This window comes from Rhododendron vialii, chromosome 3a, assembly GCF_030253575.1.
Source record: "Rhododendron vialii isolate Sample 1 chromosome 3a, ASM3025357v1".
Classification (NCBI taxonomy): Eukaryota; Viridiplantae; Streptophyta; class Magnoliopsida; order Ericales; family Ericaceae; genus Rhododendron; species Rhododendron vialii.
The window spans coordinates 35,065,726-35,093,383 of record NC_080559.1 but is presented as its reverse complement, the minus strand read 5'-3'; the positions used below and the strand labels follow the sequence as shown (position 1 = coordinate 35,093,383).

Genomic DNA, 27,658 nt, shown 5'->3' with positions numbered 1-27,658 from the left:
CTTCGTTAGGCACATATTTGCTTCGACAACTTTTTCAAAGGTACGAAAGATTTGATTCTTAATTGCTCACGTATTTCCTTCCTTTATTAAGGCGTCTGAAAATGAGCGCAAGAATATATATCTTTCCTTGTGGATATTACTGATTCTATTTAATCGTGCTATTCTCACCCCCACAAATAACCAACTCCATTGTTCGTTTCCACTTATAATTCAAAAGAGAATGCTAGCTAGGGAATGAGAAGAAGGAATGCAACCCTTGTGCAAAAAACGGCAAGAATCAACTTTAATTGTGGGCGTGAGGGCAAGTTTCAAAGGGCCGGTTTGGATCAGAATCTTATTCCTTGGAACATTATCGATCGTATCCGAATTAAGCAAATGATCGATCCAGAATATATATTAGCAGCCATCTTCCTCAAACGTTAGTTGCATCTTCTATTCCTTATGCCTATGGTCCCATATGTGGTGGAAAGAGAAAAGGAAATTGAGAATAAATGTAGAGCAAGAGCTAAACTATGTATTTTATTGGTTAAGGTTATCAATTAATGCATGTGCTTGAAACACATGCAGACAGTTGACATTTTCATAACACATGCATTAATCGTGCTATATATATGTACTAGGGATTGCCCGTGCCCAAAGGCACAAAGCAATGCGTTTTGAGCAAAAAAAAGTTTTTTATCATAAAAGTTTTTTGTTTTCGATCCCTCATCGCTATTTTCAATGGTAGTGTACGACAGTACCAATGATCATCCAAATCACATAAATTTGAGCCAACAAATTCAAATCCAATATCATGTTGCATGCATAAGATCCTATGTTATTTTCTTTATGTATATGACTATAGGAAAATCAACCTAAAAGGAAACAAATTAAAAACAAATATTAAATTGAATGTAAGGAAATCAACTTTAGACAGAAATCAATTATTGAGTTGATTTAAGGAAACAAGCTAAAAATAATCAATCGAAAGAATTTATCAGTCATAAAGTTATGAGGTTTATATTAGAAGTATGCTCTCGATCGGACGGCTATGATCTATTGAAAATTCGATCTAATGGTTGTAGAGGGTGTTGGATTTGTATGGGTAGACAAAAACTGCTATCTTTTATAACATAGACTAGTGTTTGCCCGTGCCTACGGCACTACCCACCCTTTGATGGCATTTTTGTAATAAATTTGTAAGAGTGTAGGTGTTTTCTTAAGAGAATTGGAGAACACATATCAACCCTTTGATCAAATGAATCTCAACCCTTCTTTCAACTTGTATTTGTGTGGTCTCCACGTCTTTGTGTTTTATTAGGTAGATAGTTTATCTTTAATATACTAATTAATATAGCAGTAATACGGCTAAATCAAGGCATGATCACATGCACCCCAACACATGGGAGTTTCCTTTAATTATATCCCTATGGAATTTGAGTACATCATTTTTTTCTGTCCCCCCTCTTATAAATAGGATCATCCTTCCTCAAACACTCCATAAACCAAACCATCCATTCCTCTCTCTCTCTCTCTCTCTCTCTGTACTCAATCGTCACTTGCTTTCACTCACTCTCTCTTGCTTGCTTTTGAAATGGGGATTGAAGGAGAGAAAAGATATGCTCTTTTACTAGCTTGCAATGACTCAGAGTATGTGAAGGAGGTGTATGGAGGGTACTTCAATGTGTTTGTGGCAGCATTCGGAGAAGAGGGAGAGAGATGGGACTTGTTTAGAGTTGTTGAAGGAGATTTCCCAGACATGGATGAGCTCCAAAAATATGATGGGTTTATTGTTAGTGGCAGCCCATATGATGCTTATGCCAATGACTTCTGGATTCTCAAGCTTTGCTTCCTCTTGCAAACCCTAGATGTTATGAGGAAGAAAGTACTTGGCATTTGCTTTGGTCACCAGGTACTTTATAGAAATAGAAATAGTTTCGGTATTTTTTTCGTCAGCGAAAGTCAGTATTGTTATTGTTAGAATAGTTAGATTAGCATCTTAGAAGAGTGTTTCAACTAATCTATAGATAGTATTCTTCTTGGTCTATCATAAGTGGTTTCTCCAGGAGTACTAAATATAGTTGCTCTAATTAACTCTTCTTTTTTTGTGCTTGGTAGAAGTTAGTACTGTTAATTGCATGTTGCTCTATCAAATGTTGACACTGAAAAACGGTTCGATTATTTGATAGTGTAAGTTCTCTTGGTTTTGTGAAGGTTTTGTGTAGAGCATTTGGAGGAAAAGTGGGGAAAGCTTATAGTGGTTGGGACATTGGGCTAAGGAAGGTGAGGATTGTGAAAGACTTCTCCCCATGTGGCTTCCTTGATGGCTTGGATCAAGAAATCCCACCAGCCCTTTCCATAATTGAGTGTCACCAAGATGAGGTCCCCTTCCTTCTCCCTCTTATATTATTTTTGGAGTAAAAGAAAGGGAAATGAATTGTAACACTAATTGCCCGGGATAGTTCTAACAGTGCCAAAATTTTGATGAAGGCAGGTATGGGAAGTCCCTGAGGGAGCCGAAGTGATCGCATTTTCGGACAAAACTGGTGTGGAGATGTTCAAGATCGGGGATCACATTCTTGGCATTCAAGGCCATCCCGAGTACACCAAAGACATTCTTAACAATCTCATTGACCGCCTTCTTACTAATGGCTGTATCGAGGTAAACAAGGGCCTCTTCCGGCCGGTGAAATTTGTCTAATCGATTCCCATATTGTAGTTTGGTGAAATTTGTCTCCTTCAAATTAAACTTTATTTTGCTTTCTTGATGCATGATTGACTTACAGAAAGGTTTTGCTGAAGACGTGAAATCCCAATTGGAGATGGCTGAACCAGATAGAAAGTGTTGGGAAAAGATCTGCAAAAATTTTCTCAAGGGGAGATCGAACCAGCTATAGTCTCTTTTTCTTCTTCAATGGGGGTTTCTTTTTTGCCCTGATTTTGTGTTACTATACTGTATTTAGACTAACCCATGAACGTGGCAGCAATGTGCATGCACACTATGAACCCATAATAGCTTGGATGTGTTCGATCGGCTACGTTTGGATGACCCCAATCCAAGTGAGAAATAAGAATCTCACGAGGAAGTACCATGTTTCAATCGTCTAATTCCGAGGCGATCCACTTAAGTGTACGTTGGGATCACGGTTAATTTCTAAATCTTATCAAGAAGTAATTTATGTGGAAATTTACCCGCGTTTTCCATTTCCTTGTCTTAGTAATCGGTATTTCTTAGTTTCGGCTTCGATAGGTAGTAGCAAGATCCTTGATATCTAAACTGATTCTAAACTCTAAATTCCTCGCTTGAGTCATCCATTCGGATCGTTTTGTCGATGAGAAGATGTACATCGATCAAATGCCTAAATAACATTTTTCCCTTGTACAAAATACCACTGGAGAATCATATATATGTGAGATACTCAAGCAAAATGATTTTAAAAATTCATCATATATTTCATTATAGAATCTTGAAAAACTTCCGAATTCGATCCCTACTTGTTGGGGAAATTAAGTTGAGAATTAAAATGACAAGAACGTGCCCAACTCATTCTGAGCTAGCATGAAAGGGACTTCACTAGCAAGCTTCATTAACTCCATTTAGATTATGTGTAGTATCCGAAAGAGGCAATTACGAGGGTTGGTTCAGTGCTTGAAAAAATTGGACTTGGTTGGATAAGACCCGAGTTCAAGTCCCCCATAGCTAACCATCCTCCTGACATCACTCTTAGGCTTCAGTCCCAATATAGGCGTGGTTATGAAATCCTCAATAGATAGTGGTGTGGCGTGACAGTGCAATACTCTCTAGCGTATTGAATTGAGCACATATACACTTACCTTTCTTTCTTTCTTTGTTTTTTTGTTTTGCTTTTGAAAAGGGTTGGAGTTGGTATGCTTACCTCAATTCGATAACTTATCCGTCATCTCGACGAGAGTCCTGTTCGATTTGGATTTTAAGGAAGGTTTTTTTAGAGTAATGAGGGAAGAGAGATAAATAGAGAAAATTTATTAAAGATCGTGTGCAGGGATTTTGAGACACCGAAACGAAAAAGCCAACATTACAAAATTAGGACGGAAAGATCGAAAATAAATTCACCATATATGAAAAAAGACTTGTGTACGAATCTAAACATAATCCATTAACAAAGAGCTGAGTGTTACAATGGACCACCCACGATGTGGAATTAATAAAAAAGACTCTATTTGAAAATTCTGTGCTCGTAGCACAACTCATGAAATCAACAGAACATCAAATTAAGATCACAAGTTTCCCTTCTTCTTTTTTATTATTTACCCCCAAAAAAAAAAAAAAAGTGTCCGTTTTATTTTCAATTTTTCATCTGCATTGTGTACACTTTTTTCTTGTTTTTTAAAACGTCCAACTTGTTTTCAAGAACAGAATCCAGTGCTCCAAATCTTCTATTTAGTGACCAGATACTGATCCAACCAACATAAGAATATAGGAACCATATTCCTCTTCAAGTATGGCGAATATTATTAGATCATCCCAAAACTATATTTGAGGAATTTTAAAGGCATCTGCATGCATCATCAACTGTTTAATTATTCTTTTTTTGTTTTGTTTTTCCCTTTTACGAATGAAGGTAGTTCAAGAAATTTGCACAGATGGTCCAAAGTCTGCGGAATTTTTCAGTGCCGGGTGAATACCATGTGGTGCCGCTCGGCGCATCCGGGCCGTTCAAAAGTGTTTTGGAGGATCTGGATTAAAAATAATCTCTTAATTGTAATAGATATCATTAAGAGATTGTTTTTAATCCGGATCGTCCAAAACACTTTTGGACGGCTCGGATGCGTTGAGCGGCACTACGTCAGCCGTGCCCACCCGGCATCATCATCATCATCTTCTTCACCTGCCCTCGTATTTCGATTATCTCTGCACCATGACAATTGGCTTAATCCGAGAGTTTTGGCATTTCTCTCCTGTAATCTGTTAATGATCCCAATTTTGCACTAAGCGGATAAATAAATAACGATGACAATATTTAAAGCTATTTTCAAAAAAAAATCAGCGTTTTGAAGCTCCATTTTTCGTTTATCAAGGTTGAAAAAGTACCATGACCAGGTTGGTAAACTTGTTCTGCCATCCTTTCCCTTACACTAGATAGGTTTCCACCCACACAGACTTGCTGGAAGATAATGGTGTTTGTGTTCAAGTGCCTGTGAATTCTTCTTTCTAAAAAATCTCGAGTAAAAGTAGCCCGCTTAATTAGTTGTGCCCATCTACTATCTGGAGCTTGAGCTGCAGCAGCACGATGCTACTCTTCCGCTCTCTTTGTGCGCTTGTCAAGGAGGTAGAGCCTGCGAAATTTCCTTGTCCCCTTCCTGCAAAAAAAGAAAAAGAAAAAAAGATTGATACCGTTGACAGCAAAAAGATATATAGAGTACATGAGAAGCAGAAGTGACTGCTAGAAACTGTACAAAAGAGATAGTGAAGTGCACCCAGGTGTCCACGATGCAAAAGACAAAGAGTCACTAAGAACGTGTTAGTTGAGGATTCAAAGAGGGTATATGGATAGGTGCTACAGGAGTAATTCACAACTCCCCTCAACACTTTCAAAGGATATTATGATCTTCAAATTGCATGCATGCCTTTACCACAGAACACAATCTGTAATTTATGTAAAAATAAAATTAAACTAATCCCAAAATTTGTGAAATCCACAGGAAAATTTGATCTTGTTCCAAGAACCATCACTAATAGCACATAAATCAAATTTTTTTTTAATGTGTGTGTAGAAACTAGATATACATTAAACACTTTCAGCTACCTCAAGTAAACCATAGCTGTACCTGTAATTTCTTTTCATTCATAGACAGGCATTTCTTCTCTAGCTCTACCGTTTCCAGGAGATCAAAAACCTGTAGTAAGAATTCATAGCGAGAAAAGTTTAATGAAGATCTCAAAATCATCATAAAGAAACCACTCGATCGATGAACATAGTACAAACAAATTGGGAAAATGACGGCTAAAGACGTGTTTTGATAATTAATACCCGCCAAGGACATTTGTCAAGAGTCGAAACAAACCTTAAAAATACACAAGGAGATGGTAATAACCAATAAGCCATGCCCGCTAAAAACAACCCCCCCCATAGTCCGATTTTAAAGGAACTAGAGAAGTTCAAGATGATAAAAAAATTCATACGTAAAAGACATTTTTCAGAGATAATAATTAACTAATGATTATCAACCAAAGGAGAACTACGATATTGTTTGCAATATAACTCTAGAGTAGGTCCAGCGTTTTTCCATAGCACAACTATAGCAACAACTAACCTTCCTTTCTTCCTGTCCATCAGCATGCAACACATCTTCCTCTCCCACTTCTGCAGGTGTAAGATAAGGCACCTGCATTAGTTGAACGCCCTCGATCGCTGCTCCTTTTGCTCCCTTATTTCAACCAGCTTTGACTCTGTAGCTCTATGCCATTTCAACCTTGCAATCTAAAACAGGGAATTACAATCAACAAACTGATATTATCACAACTTTCAAAGCCCAATCAATTCTATATCGCAGAAATAATCCGAAGCTCTGTGGAATTACAGCTAAAGATCAGCAATTCCACCTCATTAGCTAGCCCTTTGATCCACAAAAGAATTTGGACCAGCTTGGGTGGAACCGTGGAAGATTCTACTTCCCCTTCAGACACAAGCACCATCGCCTCACAAAATGAAATGAATTCCAACAGATGCAGCCATGTTGATGAATTTCAGTAACTACAGGAAACAAAAAGATTTCAAACATAAGTTTAAACATACTCTGCTGACCAGAAGAATTAAACAACACTAAATACCTCAAGGCTCTACGTAACGGGTCAAAGCTATTGACTTCACAAAAACCATAAGCCAAATGTCAAACACGTGGAAGGAATATACCTTGCATCAATTCTAATATCGTAAGCCGTATAAATTCGAAACCCGAAAAGCTATTAGAATGTGCGCCGATGGAAATTGAATTAGATGCAACAACCACCCATTGTACCTTAGATTGTTCCTCGTACAATATGGGTTCTTAGGCACAAATAGCAAACACTGGTTGTTGTCGAGAGAGAAGGGAGAGAGACAATGGATTTGGCCGTGTGGATAAGTTCACCAGCTCCGATTGCCCGAGTCACGAACACACCTCTACCGGCTGACTCAGTGATTGGAACTCGGATGGGTCCGACTTGGATTTGCAACGGTGTTAATGGACTACGACCAGAGGAGAGAAAAAGTCTAATAAGTTGTAATCAAGTGTGCACAGTTCACTTTTTTTTCTTTTTTTTTTTCGAAATGTTTCTTCTCTGATTAAATACCAGTAGGCATATGATCAGCTTGATATTTTACATAACTACACTAATTGATAAGTTTTACTATGTGAACTAATCGGATCATCAAATTGATTCCACTATAAGATCAAAATTTGCCAAAAACAGCAGAGAAGCCTCCTTCAGTCTACTTAAATGTACAAAGGTTGTAATTAAGTGTGCCCAGCTATCTATTTTTCGGTTTTTTTTGAAATATATCTTCCCTGATTAAATAGATTAAGTACTCGATTGATTTGATATTTTACAAAGTTATTTTAATTGACAATTCCTATAATGTGGATGAATTGGATTCATCAAAGTAAATAAAAATAAGTTCGAAAATGGCAAAAAATGCGGAGAAGTATTTTTCTTAGACTTCGCAGGTTTAAGGTGAGAAGTGTATTGAATATGGAACTCGCGTTTTGTACACCCGCATTACCTATTTTCCGGGAGTTTATTGTATTCGGTAAACGCGTTTTACCCGAACACGATTTCAGCAAACACGAAACTCGCGTTTATGGCACACGGTTTTGTAAAACATATAAATGCGGTAAATACAGTAAGCCTTTCCCTCAGATGCCTTTGTCCTCCCCAAAACGATCAAGGCATGCACTGCTCTATCCGACATCAAAGCTCGACGGCAGGTTCATGGCATTGCGTCGGTGTCCAGGCTCAATTCAGATTCCTTTGTTCAGTCTTCCTTAGTTCATATATATGTCAAATGCAATCGATTAAAGGATGCCCGTAAACTGCTCAATACAATGTCCAAACCTGAGGTGGTTTCTTGGAGTGCTTTAATTTCCAGGTATGCTCAATCGGACATGGAAGAGAGGCAAAAGAGGTCTTTGAGGATCGAACCAAATGTGGTATCTTGTAATGGGATGATTGCTGGATTCAATTAGAGTGGATGTTATTCGGAATCAGTGTTGATGTTTCAAAAGATGCATTCCTGCGGTTTAAAACCTAATGGGACTGGTGTATCAAGTGTTCTTCATGGACTGGGATATGAAGGATTTGATTTTGGGCAGTCAAATTCAATGGTATGTGACCAAGATCGGGATGGATCGAATTGGACAAATGCGTTGTTAGCACCCTTATGGATATGTATGGGAAAAGCGGTAGTAGTTCACAGATGTCACAAGTGTTTGCTGAAATGGACGCGTTAGATAAAGACGCTTGTAGTGCGCATGTTAGTTGGCTTTCATTTCGAGAAACGGCTTTGTGGATGAGGCACTGATGATATTTAGGGAATTCAAGGACAAAGTGATAGACTTGAATGTCATGTGTGGTACATCAGTGATTCGCTGCTTGTTCTCAAAATGGCAAAGGCATGTAGGCTTTGGACCTATTCAAAGAGATGCAGATTGTTGGGGTAAAGCGAAATTCAACAACAATCCCTTGTATTTTAACAGCTCGTGGAAATACTGCATTATTGATGCATGGGAAGGCAGCTCACGGTTTTTCTATCTGAAGTGGGATCTCTAATGATGTGTACGTGGGTAGTGAGTGCATTGATTGACATGTAGGCTAATTGCGGAAGGATCGCAATGTCTCGTCTTTGTTTTGATTGGATGCCTAATTGAAATTTGGGTAATTGGAATGCGATATTGAGAGGTATGCAATGCATGAAAAAGCCAAGGAAGTTATTGACATCTTTCATTTGATGCAAAGGAGTGGGCAGAAGCGTGACTTGGTTAGTTTCACTGGTATATTATCCGCCTATATAATCGTACTCCTTGTCGTACTTTATTTTTGTGCTTTAGCTCTGTTAAAAAGAATTCGGGCCAAGAGAGTAACATATGTTACTTTGACTTAGTGTAGTGAGTTCAGATTGAGATGCACAGAGCTCAATCTTGGTATCTAGGCATCTTGGTATCATTTTGTGCGTCTTTTTCATTGTTGTCAGTGAACCAATATTACCAGTACTAATATCAATCTGGGGTTGAGATAAGTTTTTCAGAGAAACTTAAAGGGCATTTCGCTTGTACTCGAGGAGTGGGCAGAAGCGTGACTTGGTTAGTTTCACTGGTATATTATCCGCCTATATAATCGTACTCCTTGTCGTACTTTATTTTTGTGCTTTAGCTCTGTTAAAAAGAATTTGGGCCAAGAGAGTAACATATGTTACTTTGACTTAGTGTAGTGAGTTCAGATTGAGATGCACAGAGCTCAATCTTGGTATCTAGGCATCTTGGTATCATTTTGTGCGTCTTTTTCATTGTTGTCAGTGAACCAATATTACCAGTACCAATATCAATCTGGGGTTGAGATAAGTTTTTCAGAGTAACTTAAAGGGCATTTCGCTTTTACTCGAGTTGCACACGAGTTGCTTTTGTTTGTATCTGAATTGGACACCATCGAGTTGCTTCTGTTTGTATATATGTTTCTGCTGAAATTTGTTTCTGGTTCTATTTCTAATCAAATTGTATCACTAGATTGTAATGTAGAAGCTAGTTTTTTGGACATGAAAGTAGAAACTAGTTTTTTGGACATGTAAGGCAGAAACTGGAAATTGGTCCACTGATGACAAACTAGTCACTGATTTTTTGGGTTTCTAAAACTAAATACTCCGTAGATTATAGATTTGGTGAAATTTAATCTTAAGTGCTATGTTGTTTCCTTATTTGTTGTTATGCTTGCATTAGGTTTGTAGGAAGTGGTTGAACATTCAGTCGCTGCCTTTTGTAATCCATGAAGAAAAATCTACAAGTTAAGGTTTTAATTTGCGTTGCTCTATGTTGTCAAATTGTTTCTGGCTCAGTAAGATCCATGCATGCATAATATTGAACCTATCATCCTAACTTCCCTATGTACACAAAAAAGGGGGAAACAGACACAACAACAAAGGGGACATGCACAAAGACCACGTGTGTCTACGTCGTGTCCCAAGCATGTACCCATCGTGTCCCACCATACCTAACACGCTATGTGGCTTGTAGTATCCACAACATGTCTGAGTAAAAGAAATACAGTAAAAACATTAGACAAGTATTTAGGCATGTCCAACACGTGTCGGACACGGATTGAGGCCGATAGACGTATGGTTGGACAAGGGATAGATGTGGTGGACAAGGAATCCATTCTTCTCTTTTTTCTGTTCCCAGAATCCATCATAGACAATGGTCAGCCCAACAGCCGGCAACGGGCCAAAAATTAACTTCATGGGGCCTATCATATTCTCCCTGGTGCAAACACAGTATAACTATTGAGAGGCAGAACTCAACAGCAGTAAAAGTTCATGGCAGAAGCTAGAGTATCAGTCTGGATGCAGTTCAGTGGTGCATTCGGAAGAACTACTAAAACGATCTGTCGATCTCTATCTTAACAGATGCCATAGTTTTGATTAATGCTCTTAAGGGTTCAAGTCCGGTGGAGTTATGGCTAGAATACTTAATAACTTTCTTAAGGTTGCATGCAATTCGTTAGCTAATGTCTCTAATTTTGTATCTGTGGCACATAACCAAGCAAACCCAGCCCTTGCCATGGGATGCTAACTCAATAATGCTACGGACACGTTACTTGGCTACACCCCGACCAAGTCACTTTCACATACGTGTGGAGCCCACATATTTAATTGTCGGATGGACCCTACATGTATGTGAAAGTGATGTGGTTGGGGTGTGGCCGAGTGGTGTGCCTGTAGTATTATTGGTGTTCATTTTGTATTATCTGTTATTGCTATTAATGAAAGTTTTCGTTTCCTCAAAAGAAAAAAAAAACAAGTTCATGGGTCAAGGCCCTATTTCAACTATAAACTCAATGGGCCGAAGCCCGCAATCCACTCATGTTTCCTCAGTTTGGGAGCATAATGTGTATTTTCACTCCAAAATGTCGCCAAGGACAAGCTAATAACATTTGTTAATGTTAAAAATATCCTTAACGGGTATTAATTATCAAAACATGTCATTGGCCGTCATTTTCCCAAATGCTACCAAGGCTACTCACATTTGGTACCGACTCTATGAGTGGGTCCATCTCGGGTCTGAAATAAATAATTTGAGACATTAATTATGTTCAAAAAAATAAATATTAATGTATCTCTCAAAAATTCAATTCATTTTGATATTGATAAGCATTTCATCATTTCTTATAATTTTTGGTTCAGAATTTGCACTCAGGAATTCTAAACTAGAAATTCAATGAATCAATCAAATATTTACAGATATAGAAATGAACTGAATTTTCATTAGGGTATGCTATTACTAAAAAGCTATTTTGAACAAAATTAGCGTCTAGAATTATCTTTTCGAGACCCGAGGTTAGCCCCACACAAAGAGTTTGTACTTTAATTGTACTTACCCATCAATACCAAATTGTCGAAATCAAGTGTGCAGAAGGGGTTAGGCCCCGTTCCAGAAACCTTCTTAAAAATAAGCAGTTTATTTCACATTTTCAAACTAAAAAATAATGTAAATGATAAATAAATGTTAAATTTTTTTTGCACCGTTTAAAAGATCTTAATGAAATCTATCAAATAAGATCCATATTGCTAGAAAAATTATTTGTTTAAATACATAAATTTTGAGTTTGAAATTATCTTCTTAAAAAATAACCAGCTTATTAGGTCATCCACAGCGGTATAATCAAAAATGGATAACCAAAAGTTGACACATCAGCTTTTGATTATCTATTTAAGAGGTTGCTAAGCTTAACAATGTTGAGGTCCACAATGGTCACTTCTAGTCCATAACCAAAATAAGGGATCCACTACAATCTCTCTCTCTCTCTCTCTCTCTCTCTCTCTCTCTCTCTCCTTATGTTTTCCACAATTGATCACTTCCCTTCATTACATTTGGTGACTTTCATCCCTCATATTATGAATTTGGAAAAAAAATCATGTACTAAAAAAAATATATATATATATCAGATGTGCTCTGGAATTTGGAAAAGAATGCAAGATTCTTCATGTACTTAACCACGGGGAAAGGAACGAAAAAAGAATAAAATAGAAACGAAAAAAAAAGTGAAATACCTTAATCCAGCGACAATAAGTTGAATTGTAGATAATCGAAAAATACGAGCTTCACTTTTGGAGGGAAAGAAAGAAAAACAGTTTGTGGGTAAAGAGAATGAGATATAGAGTAGGCGAAGAAGAAAATACCATTTGAAACATGCGTGTAAACAATTTTGGAACCAATTAACTTATATGGTGTTTGATCCACAAATTTTGATTATTGAAAAAGGTTGGTAGTTTTGGTTATCCAAAGTCCAAAATTTGATTATTTCTAAGAATGTTGCTAAGTTTGATTATACCATTGTGAGCCATTTTTTACACCAACATTGTTAACTTTAAAAATAATTTGCTTTTGATTATACCACTGTGGATGGCCTTAGAGCTTTGGAATGGGGCCTTAGATTGCTTGGGCCCATACAAGATAGAGATAATGACAGCTATTTTGCTTTATCGCATGTGATCAATCTTTGTTGTTTCCTCGGGGTATTTTATGTGAGTTAATTACACTTCACGAAAAGCATATTTAAGATATGCTTCACTCAAAACAGATACCAAATGTACAAACAATCGCATAACGTGTGAGCGTGTCTGTATTTGGGTGCCTGCTTTAGGTGTAGTTCTAGACTTTCTATTAGTGGTATCATTTTTTAGTAGTATCATTTTGAAGAGAGAAAGAAAATGAAGGGAACGGATTCTAGAAGGTCGTCAAATTTGACCTATAATAATCTCTTATTTTATCACCCTCAAGCAAGCATGTGTTTTATACTATTTGGAGGAAAGAAAATGCACTCAAAATTTGACTACAAATTCCCCACCCCACCCCACCCCACCCCATGCACCCCCCGGGCCCCCACGCCATTGGCATAAAAATGAAGAAACACTTGTACGCACTTGCACGACAACACATAATACGGAGTAGTATTTAATTTAAGAAACACTTGAAGTAGGCCCATAAGAATGAATCAAACAGATTATCAATTGAATGAATCGAAAAAGGTATAATGATGTCTCTCACTCAAGTTCCACTTATCTCACCTTCCTCCAAATTTGAATTTTTGAAACTAAACAAGCGCAAAGCAAAAAGATCCAAGAAAAGAAGAGGAGAAAACTCTTATAAAGTGGCCCAAGTTTTCTAGTATTAGATAGATGAAATTATACATGTCCAAGAAAAGAGGTAATTAGCGTATGTACATGTCCCCAATCATCATTAAATGTATGACAGGTTCCAACCTTTATGCCTTTGGATATCTCCAAATTTTATGCCGGGGTTCCATATGCTTATAGGAATTTGTTCAATCCAAAAAAATAAAATAAAATACTCGTATTGAAATCCTTTGTGTTTTGTTTGATTTGTGATTTGAGTGTTATTTTTAAAAAATGAGTAAAGAGAAAAATGAGAGTAATGATTGAAAATAAAGGTAAAAAGTGGAAAGAGATGGAGTGAGAAAATAGAGTAATTATTGAAAAATTAGAGAGAAAAATGAAAGTAATAATTGAGTTGAGAAATATTTTTTGAATAGAGTTATAAAGTGAATAAGACATTGGTCTTTTCCCACAACTTTTCTCCGGTCAATCCAATCCCGTACTAACACGTGAATTACCCTAAGTAGTTTGGCCAAATATGCATGAAGAAATAACAAATGCTTGTTCTCCATAAGATTGCATTACATGGAGACTTGACATATCATACCTTGCGAATAAAAAATTTGTCAAGTCGTTAATTTCATGCCTCCGTTGTTGAAACAAAAGTAAGTACTAGTGGCTCGTGGATATCGTACATTTTCAAATGCCCCACCCTTTCACGTTATTCCTACAACCAGCAATTTTTTTTTCGATCACACGCTTTTCGTTGGCGGCTAGATTGAAGGCCCAATATTAGCAAGACCTCTATATATACACACAAACCAATACATACATTCAGAAATCATCTATCCTGATATTCATATTCATAGATAGAGAGAGAGAGAGGGGAAAGCCGGGAAACAGAGAGGCTTTTCTTTCCGGCGAACAATTCGCCGGAAACAGAGAGAAATATTGGGAATTTCCCGGGGGAGATGAGGAGGAGAGGCGGGAAAAAGCTCAACAACGGCGACCGAGTTGACTCGGACGAGAAGCGGAGATTCGAGAAGCGATTGATCAAGTTCGAGGCCTTGCCTGAGTACTTGAAGGACAACGAATTCATATTGGACCATTACAGGTGTGAATGGCCGTTGAAGGACACGTTATTCAGCGTCTTCTCTTGGCACAACGAAACCCTCAATATATGGACGTGAGTATTGTTTTCCATCGATAAGATAATAATGAAATGAAGCGGACAATTTTTTTATTTTGAAATTTTGGCCTGTTTGATCGAATGATTTTTGAATTTGAGGGAATTGCGTTTGAATTTGGAATTTTGTAGGCATTTGGGAGGTTTTCTGATATTTGTTGCATTGACGGTGTTGAGCTCGATGGAGAAGACGAGCATCGAAAGCTTGATCGGGAAAATTTTCAGGTATCGTAATTTTTGAATTTGGTGTGTCCCTTTTCGTCCACGGGAAAGTCATTTGTAATTTGTGGGACTTTGATCAGACCTGCGATGCGAACAACGTTGACGATGGCGGCAAAGACCAACACCACTAACGGCCCAGATTCTTTCTTCCCCGTGAGTTGTGTTATCTGTTTCTCCCTCTTTTCTTAAAAAAAACAATATAGTAAATAATGCTAGGGACAATCCACTCCACCATAAACACAAACTGGCACTACATAATTGATAGTGAGAAAACAACTACTTTGAATCTATTTTGCAATTACCGATCATACATTGTCACATAAGCGGGTGATATTGGTATTGTGGTGAAGTATACACTCCTACCGATCACTCTCCGATTATTTTTCTCTTCCATATGCGTCGACCCCATACATTATATTATTGTGGAGTCAGTAGGAGCGTACGAAGACTTATTTGAAAAAATTGGACATGAAACAACAACATTCTATCAGGTTGTGGGTCGCATGGAATAATTATTTAGTGCTCAATGAGTACTGTCATTCAATAGTCCTTTCCTATCAGGTGTGGACGGAAAAGAGTTACGACACCACAAAAGTGTTTCAAGAACACTTTAATAATTACAAATTTCCATGGTTTACAGTGGAGCTGATTGGATGCTCCTCCAAGGACACAGTGGGATCGATCTAGAACCAAGTGGATAGACTTTTGAATTTTTTTTCTCTTGAAAAGGAACGTCAGCTCTACCAAATTGGTTCTGTCTCATATTAATGTGTGATTGTGGAGATATCATGTGACGATATCCAATGACTATTGAATAATTTTGATTGGGTGAGGGAGCTGACATTTCTTAAGGTTTCCTTGTACAAGAGAAACACAAACTTTGATCTAATTTTAAAGTTAATCTAATTAGATTCCTCTGTAAATAAATATGTGCACTAGACATATGTGGAAATCGCTTAGATAGTGATTGTCTTGATAACTGCTTAAGATATACTCAAAAGATAATCGCTAACTTACATTAATGTTTACCGTATGTACTAATCTTTTCAAAAGACAATTATTATAAGGTAAATGGAAAGAATGGTCAGTGGTTGCGTACTCGCAACTCACAAGTACTTGTGTATTTCATGAAAATACGTATCCAGTAGTTACGCAGCTGTATCAAACAAATTGGCCTTCCATATTTCCGTTCAAACACGGTTGGCTTTACTCGATGCATTTGTCTGTCTTCCAATCCGTAATGTAAACACTTCTTGGAAAAGTCATTCCTCTCTGTGACCCACATCGTGACAAAGGAAAGGGGCTTTAGTAGTTGTCTAGTTGGGCCTGTGACCCATATCGTGACTAAGGAAAGGGGCTTTGTAGTTGCCTAGTTGGGCAGGCCAGGATTTTTTTTGTTTTAGGAATATTTTTTGTCACTTGATTGATATCTAGCATGTTTCTCCGTATTTCTAAGGGAATGAGGAAGAAGTCCCGCGGCATATAGGTGGGGCAAACCCAAAGGATATCAACCACCACACCAAGCACTCGCATTCTTGACGAGAATCGAATCCTTATCTTTCATGTGGAAAATGTGAGGGAGTATCATTGAGCTACATACCCGTTGGCTTTTTTCAAAAACGCAAGTAGGACATTTTATATCAGTTAAAAAAAAGTGGGACCTTTTATATTTAATTTAATATAAAATTGCAAGACTTTAGAAGATCGAAATCCAAAATTGCTGCACTACAAGAATCCAATGACGAAAGTTCAAGGAATGCTCCGATCCCCGGTGAAAATTACTCGAGAAAACATTAATTGATTAGGCATTGGGGTATATAGATTCTTCTTGCATGCAACAAAAAGAACGTTACAGTCTCAGCAAGAGGAGTACATTTTCTATAGGTTAAGGATATGTGAAGAAATTTATGAGAAGGACAAAAAAAAATAAAAAATCAAGGATCTAATTTGTTTGTTCGGTCTCTTGATAACGTACTTGATCTACAAATTCATAATTCGAATTTAGCCAAAAGGAACTATAGAGTTATATTGAATTTCATTCTAAATGTTGTTGTTTTTACTGAACTTGGAAACTTGGATTGCAGGATTCCCATATAGCCCATATTACAAACCGTGTCCTACTAGATGTGGTTGGATACGATGATTCCGATTCAATCCCCAGATGGCCATGGTTTATTTTCCTAGCCGGAGCTATGGGCTGTCTAATCTGCAGCTCCGTCTCCCACCTCTTCGCATGCCACTCCAAACGCTTCAACTTCTTCTTCTGGCGCCTGGACTACGCAGGCATCTCCCTAATGATAGTCTGCTCCTTTTTCGCCCCAATCTACTACGCTTTTGCTTGCAATCCCTACTCTCGACTCCTTTACCTCTCCTCCATTTCCTTCGCTGGTATCCTCGTCATAACTACACTCCTTGCCCCCTCTCTCTCCAGTTCCCGCTTCCGCTCCTTCCGGGCCTCCCTCTTTCTTATCATGGGCTTCTCAGGGGTAATTCCTGCGGCCCACGCCGTGGTTCTCTTCCAGGCCCACCCGCAGATTCTTGTTGCCCTTGGGTTTGAGCTTGTGATGGGGGTTCTGTACGCTGTGGGTGCCGGATTTTATATGAGCAGGGTGCCCGAGCGGTGGAAGCCCGGGGCATTTGATATTGCGGGGCAGAGCCACCAGATTTTCCATGTTTTTGTGGTGGCCGGAGCACTTGCCCACAGTGCTGCCACCCTGATTGTTATGGACTGGCGGCAGGGTTTGCCAGACTGTGGTGCAAGCTGAAGGATCGGGAAGCACAAGTTAAGAAGTATCCTTGTTTCCACTTTCCAGCTCATTTATGCTATTTTTGCCTCATGGTAAGCAAAAAAGTTGTACCAAAATGCCCCTTAGATTTTCAGTGAGGCAGCATCTCTTTGTATTATACTATGTGACCTGAAATTTGGTTCCTAGTGGTAGGACATGTTGTACTTGCGACAATTGAAAACAAGATTGATTAATTATTATAGAATTGTATACCATTTAATTAGCTTATGTTGGATCATAGTGGATTCAGAGATGATATACAAGAAATTGTATTTGTATTTGAATGCCTCCAACTAGGCATAGTGGAATTTTCGTGGATTGATGTTGCTAGTTGTTTGAGAAACTAAGTCTTGTGTTGTGAGCAATTGGATCATTTGAAATTAAAAAAGAGAAGAAAGATATAGCGTATTTTTTTTTTAACAAGAAGAAAGAGAAATTAAAAAGGGGACTTTAGCTAAATTGGAACTTGGATTTTTGGTGAAAACGAGAAGGAAAAGAGAGAAAGTATCCAACTACATTCCTGGCATGAAAATGAAAGAGAGAGAGAGAGAGATGGACGGGAATTTATGGACTTGACAATTTATGTTTCTTAAGGTGAGACGGTCATTACTCATATCACATTGACATGATCCTTAAAAGAGAATCATAATCGTGAGCCACTCTTTTTTCTTTTTTGATTTTTCCTTTTTGTTTTGTTTAAACGATCAGGGTCCGAGCTGGCTTAGATGCAACTCGAATAATTCCTTCTCCGATGATAGGTCATCCACGCCGAAAGTCCTTAAATTTTTGTCAATTAAAAATAGGGACAAAGCGAAATACACACAATCAAATCTTAACACCCCTTTGGATTGTGAGAAAGAAAGATTAAATAAATGAAAGCCATTTCACCATTTTCTCTCTTGTTTTTTTATCAAAATATTCCATCCAAATAAATACTACTCTCACTTAAAAATTACAATCCTTTCCTTTTGTAGAGTGATTTTGTCACTCCTCTTTTTGTTATGTCACTTTTCTTGTGTATTTATATAAGATGATTTATTTTGTGAAAGCAGCTACATTACAAAAACGTGGAGTGACAAATTAATTCCCTTCCTTTTCTTTCTTTCTCGTGAAATTCCCAGGGGCTCGAAAACTCACTCTTCGTTTCAACCCCCGCAGTCGCACCACTGGCCTACTGCATTGACTCCGAAAACCCCCGCAAAACCCCAAGTAATGGCAGCAAACGGCACTCCACACCCCCTCGACGTCCACATCCTCCCACAACCCAACTACATCGACGCCGTCCGCTGGATCCCCCCCCTCTCCCCCTTCCACCGCCTCATCGCCGCCGCAGCCTTCGACTCCGACACCACCACCTCCACCTTTCAAATCCACTCCCTGACCGTAACCCAACCCAACAGCCCACCCACCCTAACCCTCCAATACTCACACCCCACACCCTCTCGAATCTCGTCCCTCAAAGTCTCTCACCACAACAAACCCCTCGTCGCCGCCTCCACCGCCGTCGGGTCCCTCCATTTCCTCGTAACCGACCCGGTCCGCGGCCGGGTCGAATCGGAACTTTCTTTGCCCGAGGGGAAGTTGCACGCGGGACCCATCTCGTGTGTTGACCTGGCGGAAAGTGGGTCGGAGTGCGTTACGGTTGGGGAGGACGGGAAGGTGAATTTGGTGAGGGTTGATGGTGGGAGTGAGAGGTTGAGTTACAGGAGGGTTTTTGATGGGAATGGGTTGGTGGGGTACACGGCGGCCAAGTGGGCGTCGCCGACGGAGTTTGCTACGGGTATGTTGGGGTTTGGGCTTCAGTGGTGGGATCTCCGGAAGCCTGGTGGACCAGCTTCTCAGTTCAAGGCTAATTGGTAAGATAAACAGGCTGAGAGCTTGTTTTGTTTTTGTATGTTGTGCAATTGTTAGAGCATCTCCGGCCCTTACTCGTACTTTTACTCCAAATTGAATTGAGTGAAAATTTGACTAAAAGCTTCATTAAAAGCTTCATTGGGATGAAACACTCAAACTCAAATTTGAGCACACAACAACAACAACGTCATTGTGGGGTTAAGGGCATGGGAGGATTGGAGACAGACCTAACTTTTGGCAATTTATGCACAAAGTGGCTGCTTTCAAAATACCACCCTATACCTCCAAGAACCGAAGAGCTAAAGGGATGTTTTGCTACCGAACCATACCCTCAATAATTGGGGATTAGATGAGTTCTGTTATTGTTGTTGTGTGTTCAAATTTGAGCGCACATTTGAGTTTAAGTTAATTAATGACATGGTTGTAAATATGGGAGGGGAAAAGTAGCCTTGCCAAATTTGAGTATCCCTTCAATTTGGTATAAATTTGACTCAAGGAGTGGAGTAGATTGTAGGGGGGTTTTACTCAATTTTTGAGTTTGAGTAAAAAAAAGTTAAGGGCTGACGATGCTCTTACCTTGGTGTCAATATTGCCCAAAATGTGGATCTCATTTAATTTATGGGTTTGGTTTAGAATTTTAGTTGTGAATCTTCTCACGCGTCAATGGTTCTTACTCGTATTGCTTCAGGGCTCGGGCAACTACTTCTGGGATTGTACACTCCATTGATATACATCCATCACGAAAACACACTTGTGTTGTAAGATGCCGCTTTACCATTTTTCATTATTGTGAATAAAGATTGCTGATGTACTGAGCTAACTTTTGGATATGGATAGTTTGTCAGATGAGAAAACCTTTAGAAGTATGAGCAGGACATGTCTTTAGCTGTCTATGTTTTTTCTTCTCCACGTTCCACTTGTCTCTCATTTTCTTTCGTCCCCTGATATTGTGATTGGCATAAATTCTTTTACTGTTGGTTTTTCAAGCGAGTTAAATGGTCAAGAATTCATGGTGTAATTTTCTTTGCTGCTCAATACTCCTATGTAAAAAGGCTATGAATGCGATATCATTTGAACATACGTGTACATTATGGACAGATCTTATTGCAAAGTATCCTCTATTCAAGTTGGGTTTTAGTCACTACATCATGTCTGTAATTTTAAGGACAGTCGTGTTTCAAATGCATGTAGATATACCACCCGCAAATCGATTCCTGGTCTATGTTTGTGGACATATTTTGGACCGGAGACTTAGAGGTTTGCTTACTTCAAAGTCTTAGGTTTGAAACCTCCTTAGGTACTATGAACTCTTTTAGGGCGAGTCAATATGGGGCTTTGCCCATACTCGCTGCATATAATTGATGTGTTATGATTGGCTTTGCCATCGGTTGCTTTGCATAAATATTTGCTCTGAGGAATTTGATATCCTATGCTTCATGAGTTCTCCAGTTTTGCCCCTTCCATTACTATTACACAGGGCAGAGACTTGGAGATTTTCGAGTTAGTTATTATCAGCCTTTTTTTTTTTGCTCGGCTAGTTATTATCAGCTTAATAGAGTATTATTCAGTAGTTCACTACAATCTTAATGTATTTGAGTTTAAGACCTTGGCTGAGGAGTGACTTCACATCTATGTTTTCATATGCTCTTGAGTCCTTGACAATTACAAAGTCGTTTCTACTGCACTAAAATGCATCTATGTTTAGTAATTGACTTGCATGGTTACTTATAACCTGAACGATGTTTGTTATTGACATCTAACTTGAGAAAGATTCACGATTGTTTCTGTATGGTGTTGGCCTATTTGAAGGCAGGAGGCTCTTCTGGTACTGTATTTGCATGGGATCTCCGGTGGCAACAACAGCCGATTATTCTTTCTGGGGTTGAGACAGGCGAGGTATCAGCTTACTCACCTTGTGAAAGTGAAGTGTGGGAAGTTCAGTATGACAATTATATGCATTCAAAGAACATTGGTAACATGTCATCTTCGCGGATTTTACCTGTTATGATCTGCTCAGAAGACGGTATCCTTGCTGTTGTTGAACAAGGTATGGACTTTCTCCTGAATCTGTTTCGAATGGTAAAAAATTATTCTCCTATATGAAAAGCTTTTAAGCCATCTTGTGCAGTTAATAATATATATAGTAGTAGTAGTTAGATGGCGTGTCTTTTGCTATTTCTGGATCCTACTTGTCTCTCTTTTTTCTTTTTTGGTTAACAATAGAGAATGCTTCATAGAACTTCCAACGTATTTACCTGACTGATCTGTTACCTTTTTAATAGGTGAGGAACCCATTGAGCTATTGGCAGAACCTTGTGCCATCAACAGCTTTGACATCGACCGTCAGAATCCATCAGTGAGCACTAAGTTTTGGAAAATCTCTCTCTCTCTCTCTCTCTCTCTCTCTCTCTGTGCGTGTGTGCGTGTGCGAATCACTTTTTTTTTTCTCCTGGGAATAATTATATTGCCTTGTTGTAAATCGATGGAGCTTCTACTCAGTTGATGATTTGAACTGTTGAATACAGGATGTCATATGCAGTCTGGAGTGGGAATCCATAGCCATTTTGTTGAGGCCGTAGTTTCTTGTTCTGACAAATTCTATCATATTTGGGATCCTATCAATGTCATTTTCCTTGTGTACCATGAGAGGATGAAGCTCCGCCCTACTACTGGGCACTGAAGCTGTACAATGTGATCTTGGGTGAAGAACATAGCAACTGACGGTGTACGTGTTTCAATACAAAACCTGTAACTTGAAAACTTTTAAGGTTTGTTGTTACTTTTCATCGTATGGAGCATAGTTTGTGTTTCTGAAGCCAACTGCAACATTTCAAATGTAAATGAACACAGCAAACACGGTAGTTAACTGTGACCTGATCTACTATCCTTCATTAAAAGGTGAAACAACACTCAGTCGAATATTTATTTATGATCAAGGGAAACAGTTGGCGATGGCTGGGGTCGTCATTTTTCTCTCTTTTGATTGATTTTTGCCTTTTGTGTCTCGAGCTCTCTCTGTCTGTTAATGTCTTCTGGATTTGTCAATAAAGAATTTCTTGACTTTTGAAAGTTCTCAACAAAGAAAGCCCTTTTGTTTGTGGAAATTCGGGTTATCAGTTCCTCTTCCCCTCCATCAATGGAATTTGGGAATTTAATTATATCCTATTGGATCCGGTTTAAGTATGTGGAAGGCAGGCATCTAACCTGTGAGGGAATGTATCCATACTTCTCTACGAGCTCTACTGTTTTTTTATATTGCTGGACTTGATTTTATTGCTTTATTGACTCGTTCTTTGTCCGCTCTGGTATGAAATTGCAATGAGTTAAGGAGTGAGATGTATGGTAAGGACGGACAATTATGCAATGAACCCACACCCCATTGCCATTACAGCTCAAATCAAAATACTATCTGAACCATGTTTGGAGGAAGTCTTGAAAAAGTACAAAAAAGAGAGTATGTTTTCAGTTGTGAATTTTGTGTTTCTGATAGGGATGTGGGAAAAAGTCTGTCAAAGAAACTCAACCCGAGGCCAACTTGCACTGACACCCGCGACTGGGGAGGATGAAGGGTTTGGGTTGAGCGGGTGAGAGGTTGGGTGGTGGCTGGTTGGATTCAGTACGAGTTAAATCTTCTGAACTTGATCTAGCAGATGCATATTTGTGTTGCAAAATAGCACAAACGTTGTAGTTAAACTTTCAAATTTTAGTCTGCTTTTGTTGTTAAATTTGTGTAACATTCAATGATCTAAAAAGTTGTGCGTTACTCATGACTAATATTTTTGTTTTTGCTCGGCAAACTCATGACTAATATTCGATATCTTATTCTAAATTTTTCATTTACGCAACGCACCTTAATCCTTGATTTGAAACCGAGTAAAAACCTTAGATAGCCCATCGATTTTGAGCCGATGCTGGTTGGTTCCAGATGAAAAATAAGACAGCTCGTCAAATATTTATTCGTTGAGAATTTGTCTCATAACTCACCGAAATTGACCCGAGGTCATCTCTAGATACTGAAGCGATATACTCCTCCGTCCCCATTTTTTAGTCAATCATTCCATCCTAAGCGGATAGTAAATTGATTAAACTTTTCAATTCGTAATACATTTTACATGCAATATGGATTTTGTTTGATAGCTCTTGATTAGAACTATTAAACCAAAATTTCAAAATCACCTAAAATCTTACAGATTTCAAGATATAATCAATTGAAAAGTGGCATGAATTTCCAAAAAAAAGACTAAAAATACACTACGCCGAAATACATGCAAGTGCGTAACTTCTTGAGCTGAATTCTCTTCTTACACAAGCTCCAAGAGTTCTTTGATGCGCTAATGCTGTAGAATACAAAAACCACCCAAGGCATTCGGCATTCCCATGAGACTATTACATGCCAAGTTTTCACAGGAGTTCGCGCCATTGAGGGGTTCTTCATAAAAAATGTAGGTCAGGAGAAATAAGAACTGCACTGCCTCCAATCTGCTTTGAAGGTTGGTTTTACATGCTTGGGTAAGTCAAAAGAGTTTAGTTCACCTGACTTTCCAATATTACTGCACCTTCGATTTCTTTTAAATCGTTCTCTCGGAATGTGGTTCCGCTACTCAAGGTCCACGATAGCATCAGCTATGCCCATCTAGATTAAGAAGAAACCAGATAATATAAATACCAGCAGGAACTATTAGACTTAACATGCATTATACTATCTACATTATTGATGTACGCGTAGCCCGTTGCAAGTTACATGTAAACTTCAATTGCTTGACATTTCTTGGAAAATATCCAACTCCACATGTCCACATATTTGATACCCTCACCTAGTGTTCATGGCCCCCTTCCCCCCAAACCCACCTCAAAAACTTAAGAAGGGATCGCATAACTGTATACAATTATCAAATATACAGAGATGCAGAAAAGAAGCAACTCTCACCGCAGGAGGAGCTGCCTCCAACGCTCCGTCAGTAGTCGAACAAGTGACATGCTTCAGTCCATTTTCCTTCATAAACTTAGGGGCCAGCTGTGCACAAAAATGGAATAGAAGCTAAATCCTAACCGAAAATTCTTATCAACAACTCCCAAAGAAAACTGATATAGAGAAGGGATAGTTGAACAGACGCAGAAATATGACATGACAAAATTGAAATACAATGTCCATACTCTTAGAGGTTTCTCGGGTGTCCATTGAGGCATCTGTGCTAGCTCCCACAGCGAATTTATGTTCTCAAAAATCCCATATTTTGGTATCTAACGAAAGCAAAAAATGTTTTAACACTAGAAATGTGACAGTCATGGACAACCTACATGACACTAAGTCGTGTTAAAGGAGGACAATAACATACTGCCAATGATAAACGGTAATCTGCAAAGTCAAGTGCATCATTAGCAAGAATCAGATCTTCATTCCCCTGCAAAAAATTATTGAAACAATAAATTTCCAATGTTGATATTTGCACGTGGACTGTTTCAATTGCCCCTCCCTCAACTTGCCCAGAATGTATTCTTTGTCTTTCTCTAATTGTTGCCTCTGGATATCCAATAATCTAATTTGGCAGTGGAACTCCTACTCCTGCACATTTGGCCCCTCAGGAAGATTCAATATTTCTGGTTTAGGGGAGGGTACATTTAGGTCTGGTAGCACTGTAGCATTAAGCAGACATCTTTAATATACAAAACAATGGTCACAACCAATTCGCATGAAATTCCAAAGGAACATCATTGCCTTTAGTTTATTGCTGTTGATACTTCGAAAGGGAAGGTAAAATGCGAATTCAACAACTTTTGTCCATTGACAAAAGAGGGACAACTTTTTGGGACAGCAACATGGGACTAACATTGGGGACGGATGAAGCATATCAAACTATAAAATGAAAACAGATGCGTGAGAAACTTGATAGTGTGGAAAGGAATGCAACAGTCATCAGTATCACCAGTTAGGAAGGTATCATTCCTTTATATAGAGATTTGTTGAAGAAATGAAAGGCATCAAAAGGGAAATGCCACTCGATGCATGCCTATAGAAAGCCAAAAGCAAATAGGCTAGGAATCCTCTGAAGCCTTAAAATCATCCCATCTCTATACATTACACGTACAACTACAAAGCCCAAAGCAAAAGGCTATGAGTCCACTCTCAAGCCTCAAAATTCTCTACAAATCATCAACTGTTAAATTGACCCCACACGCACCTACACAAAAGACCCATAGAAATTTGGTTTTCCACAAACGGTCAAACCCATCAAAACATCAGCAATTCTGTTCACACCACATTTTGTACATCACACAAAGGATCCACTCTCCAAAACCTTCTCCTATTTGCTTCTCACAGTTATGACCTATCTCTTAAGTCAATGAAATAGCTCTAAAAAACTGTATCAGCTCTTACCTGTCACCTCATATGCAGTATAGAAATTTGAACTTGCGCCCCATTAAACCAAATCCCTGGTCTATTCTAATTTCCAAACTCATTTGCATTTCCATCTATGTGATCTGATGATTCGACAAACAATTGGAGTTTCAAAACTGCATGATTCAAAGTGTTAGCATCACATCATTCCCCCCCTCTCCTACCTTCATCTCATCATGCAATCAAGATAATAATAAAAAACTTGCATCATAAATCAGCTCAGAGCACAACACATGAGGAACTTCAGACACGTACTGTCGAGGATTCACTTGTCTGACGGATAATTGAACAATCCTGTATTAAATAGCATCATACAAAGCAATTAGCAGTTAATTAAACCAAATACAAGGAACTAGACAAAATTTACTTTCCGTAATGCCCTAGGTGATGCAACATAAAATTCATATGGCTGAAGGAAACCAAATACACGTAGAGAGTCTAATAAGATCAGGTGAAGGACGAATGAGCTCAAGCGACCGCCTTACCCAAGTTCCAAAGTTTCTCTTTACATTGTGAGCAGTTTTTTTCCTTCAAAAATCACCAAATTATAGAAGTTCACCTGCCCAATGTCGTTTTAAAAATATAACACCTTCCCATGTAATATTAGCTACCCCATCCTAAGACTGTATGCATCCGAACGAAAATCTGAAAGCAATCACTTCCATTCTAAGATCCTGAAATCTCCAGCAAAAGCCATTACGCATGACAACTCGAACAGTGATAAACAACATACTTCACAAAGCTTAATTGCCTCAATGTAAACAAGACATAGGAGCAGGAGCAGAAATTTCATGATCCGTGAGGCGTGAGTAATACAAACATCATCACATCAGTCGTTTAGCTTTTCCACTTCAAATTTTTTTTTGTTGTTGTTGCAGATTAATAGGTGTAAAAACACCATCAGCGGATAAAGATAAAATTCAAGCGACCATGAAATCCCTTATAAACATAATCGTTGTTAAACTAATAATAGAGTTTTTTTTTTGATAACTCAGGTGTCCGGGCCAGCTTACGCATAGCTCGACTAATCCCACTACCCATTTGTGGGGTCCCAATTAAATTCAGAGAAAGCTCTGTATGGACTAGCTCCAAAATAGTTGATAGCATCTGAGTGATTTTGAACCTGAAAACTTAGGAGGGAGCAAACCCCCTCAGGCCTTGACCATTGAGCCAACCCCTTGGGTTCAAACTATAATGGAGTTGTGGGCAGTTTTTTTTACCATGTTCTCACCAGATGTGACTTATGGCATGAAAATTCCAATCTTCCCTCTTATTAGTTCAATTTAGACGTTGTCATTTGAAGCTAATCGTTGTCTCTTTTATGTATTATTATTACAAGAGTAAACTTTAAAACTTGTTCTCGATCACTTTTCTATCATATTAATACAACTGCTAATTAAGAGAAGCATACCCAGAAATCAAACGGATGATGAATTGATGATCATCGCATGGTTCTTCACGTAACTTCCTCAGCTGCAGAGCGTGATGAAAATGGAGCGAATTCCTTCAGTTATAACTTCCTCAGATCCAACATTGGGTTTGATCCAATGCGGCCAAATCTATTTTCACACAAACAAATTCACTCCGATCATCTCCGATAATGTATTAATCAGCCTTCGATCAATATGATTTTTATCTTGTTTCGTCTGCTCGATAAGCTCTACAAATTGAACAATTTCGATCAAGAAATAAATCCGGCATGAGTTCAAAATTTACAGATTAGTAGATTACACATCGCAGTCCCTATAAGGGGAGCTTTAATATTGCCACGTCGTTCGAAAAACCTCCCAAGCGAGGTCTTATAAACTCTTCGTTTGATCAAGTGTGGCGGATTCTATTTTTGAAAAAATAAATTTACATTGATCATGTCCGATTATGCATTAATCGGTATTTT

The 27,658-nt window shown here is 38.5% G+C and overlaps 4 protein-coding genes and 1 long non-coding RNA gene across 10 annotated transcripts; 3 read left to right on the top strand and 2 right to left on the bottom strand.

Moving 5' to 3' along the window:
- The first annotated feature begins 1,485 nt into the window (after positions 1 to 1,485).
- Positions 1,486 to 3,160, top strand: LOC131320358 (gamma-glutamyl peptidase 5-like). The gene is made up of 4 exons (XM_058351046.1): positions 1,486 to 1,891; positions 2,194 to 2,361; positions 2,474 to 2,641; positions 2,766 to 3,160. Exons 1-4 carry the CDS (start codon positions 1,574 to 1,576, stop codon positions 2,874 to 2,876), a joined length of 765 nt encoding a protein of 254 aa, XP_058207029.1. The 5' UTR covers positions 1,486 to 1,573; the 3' UTR covers positions 2,877 to 3,160.
- Positions 3,161 to 4,826: 1,666 nt separating this feature from the next.
- On the bottom strand, positions 4,827 to 6,998 carry LOC131320357 (uncharacterized). 5 transcript variants are annotated; one of them, XR_009198201.1, is made up of 5 exons: positions 6,563 to 6,836; positions 6,274 to 6,440; positions 5,788 to 5,856; positions 5,051 to 5,319; positions 4,827 to 4,870 (listed from the first exon to the last, which is right to left on the bottom strand). It is a non-coding gene; the product is annotated as an uncharacterized LOC131320357 (long non-coding RNA). The 5 variants fall into 5 exon arrangements; XR_009198200.1 differs by lacking the exon at positions 4,827 to 4,870 and adding an exon at positions 6,979 to 6,998 and having other exon boundaries at positions 4,935 to 5,319; positions 6,563 to 6,713; XR_009198199.1 differs by lacking the exon at positions 4,827 to 4,870 and having other exon boundaries at positions 4,935 to 5,319; positions 6,563 to 6,713; positions 6,791 to 6,832.
- A 7,074-nt stretch (positions 6,999 to 14,072) lies between these two features.
- On the top strand, positions 14,073 to 17,741 carry LOC131320349 (heptahelical transmembrane protein 2). The gene is made up of 4 exons (XM_058351030.1): positions 14,073 to 14,505; positions 14,638 to 14,730; positions 14,808 to 14,880; positions 16,812 to 17,741. The coding sequence occupies exons 1-4, from the start codon at positions 14,291 to 14,293 to the stop codon at positions 17,490 to 17,492; spliced, it is 1,062 nt and encodes a 353-aa protein (XP_058207013.1). The 5' UTR covers positions 14,073 to 14,290; the 3' UTR covers positions 17,493 to 17,741.
- Positions 17,742 to 18,612: 871 nt separating this feature from the next.
- LOC131320348 (nuclear pore complex protein NUP43) lies at positions 18,613 to 22,344 on the top strand. Its single transcript, XM_058351029.1, has 5 exons — positions 18,613 to 19,369; positions 20,056 to 20,125; positions 21,177 to 21,414; positions 21,650 to 21,723; positions 21,893 to 22,344. Exons 1-5 carry the CDS (start codon positions 18,726 to 18,728, stop codon positions 21,944 to 21,946), a joined length of 1,080 nt encoding a protein of 359 aa, XP_058207012.1. The 5' UTR covers positions 18,613 to 18,725; the 3' UTR covers positions 21,947 to 22,344.
- A 1,078-nt stretch (positions 22,345 to 23,422) lies between these two features.
- Positions 23,423 to 27,534, bottom strand: LOC131320354 (ATP phosphoribosyltransferase 1, chloroplastic-like). Of its 2 annotated transcripts, XR_009198197.1 has the most exons (5): positions 27,176 to 27,534; positions 24,704 to 26,058; positions 24,522 to 24,608; positions 24,295 to 24,381; positions 23,423 to 24,000 (listed from the first exon to the last, which is right to left on the bottom strand). XR_009198197.1 is itself a non-coding variant. In XM_058351043.1 (3 exons), the coding sequence occupies exons 1-3, from the start codon at positions 25,932 to 25,934 to the stop codon at positions 24,217 to 24,219; spliced, it is 258 nt and encodes an 85-aa protein (XP_058207026.1). In that variant the 5' UTR covers positions 25,935 to 27,169. The 2 variants fall into 2 exon arrangements, 1 of the variants encoding a protein (XP_058207026.1); XM_058351043.1 differs by lacking the exons at positions 23,423 to 24,000; positions 27,176 to 27,534 and having other exon boundaries at positions 24,217 to 24,381; positions 25,929 to 27,169.
- Between the last annotated feature and the right edge of the window lie 124 nt (positions 27,535 to 27,658).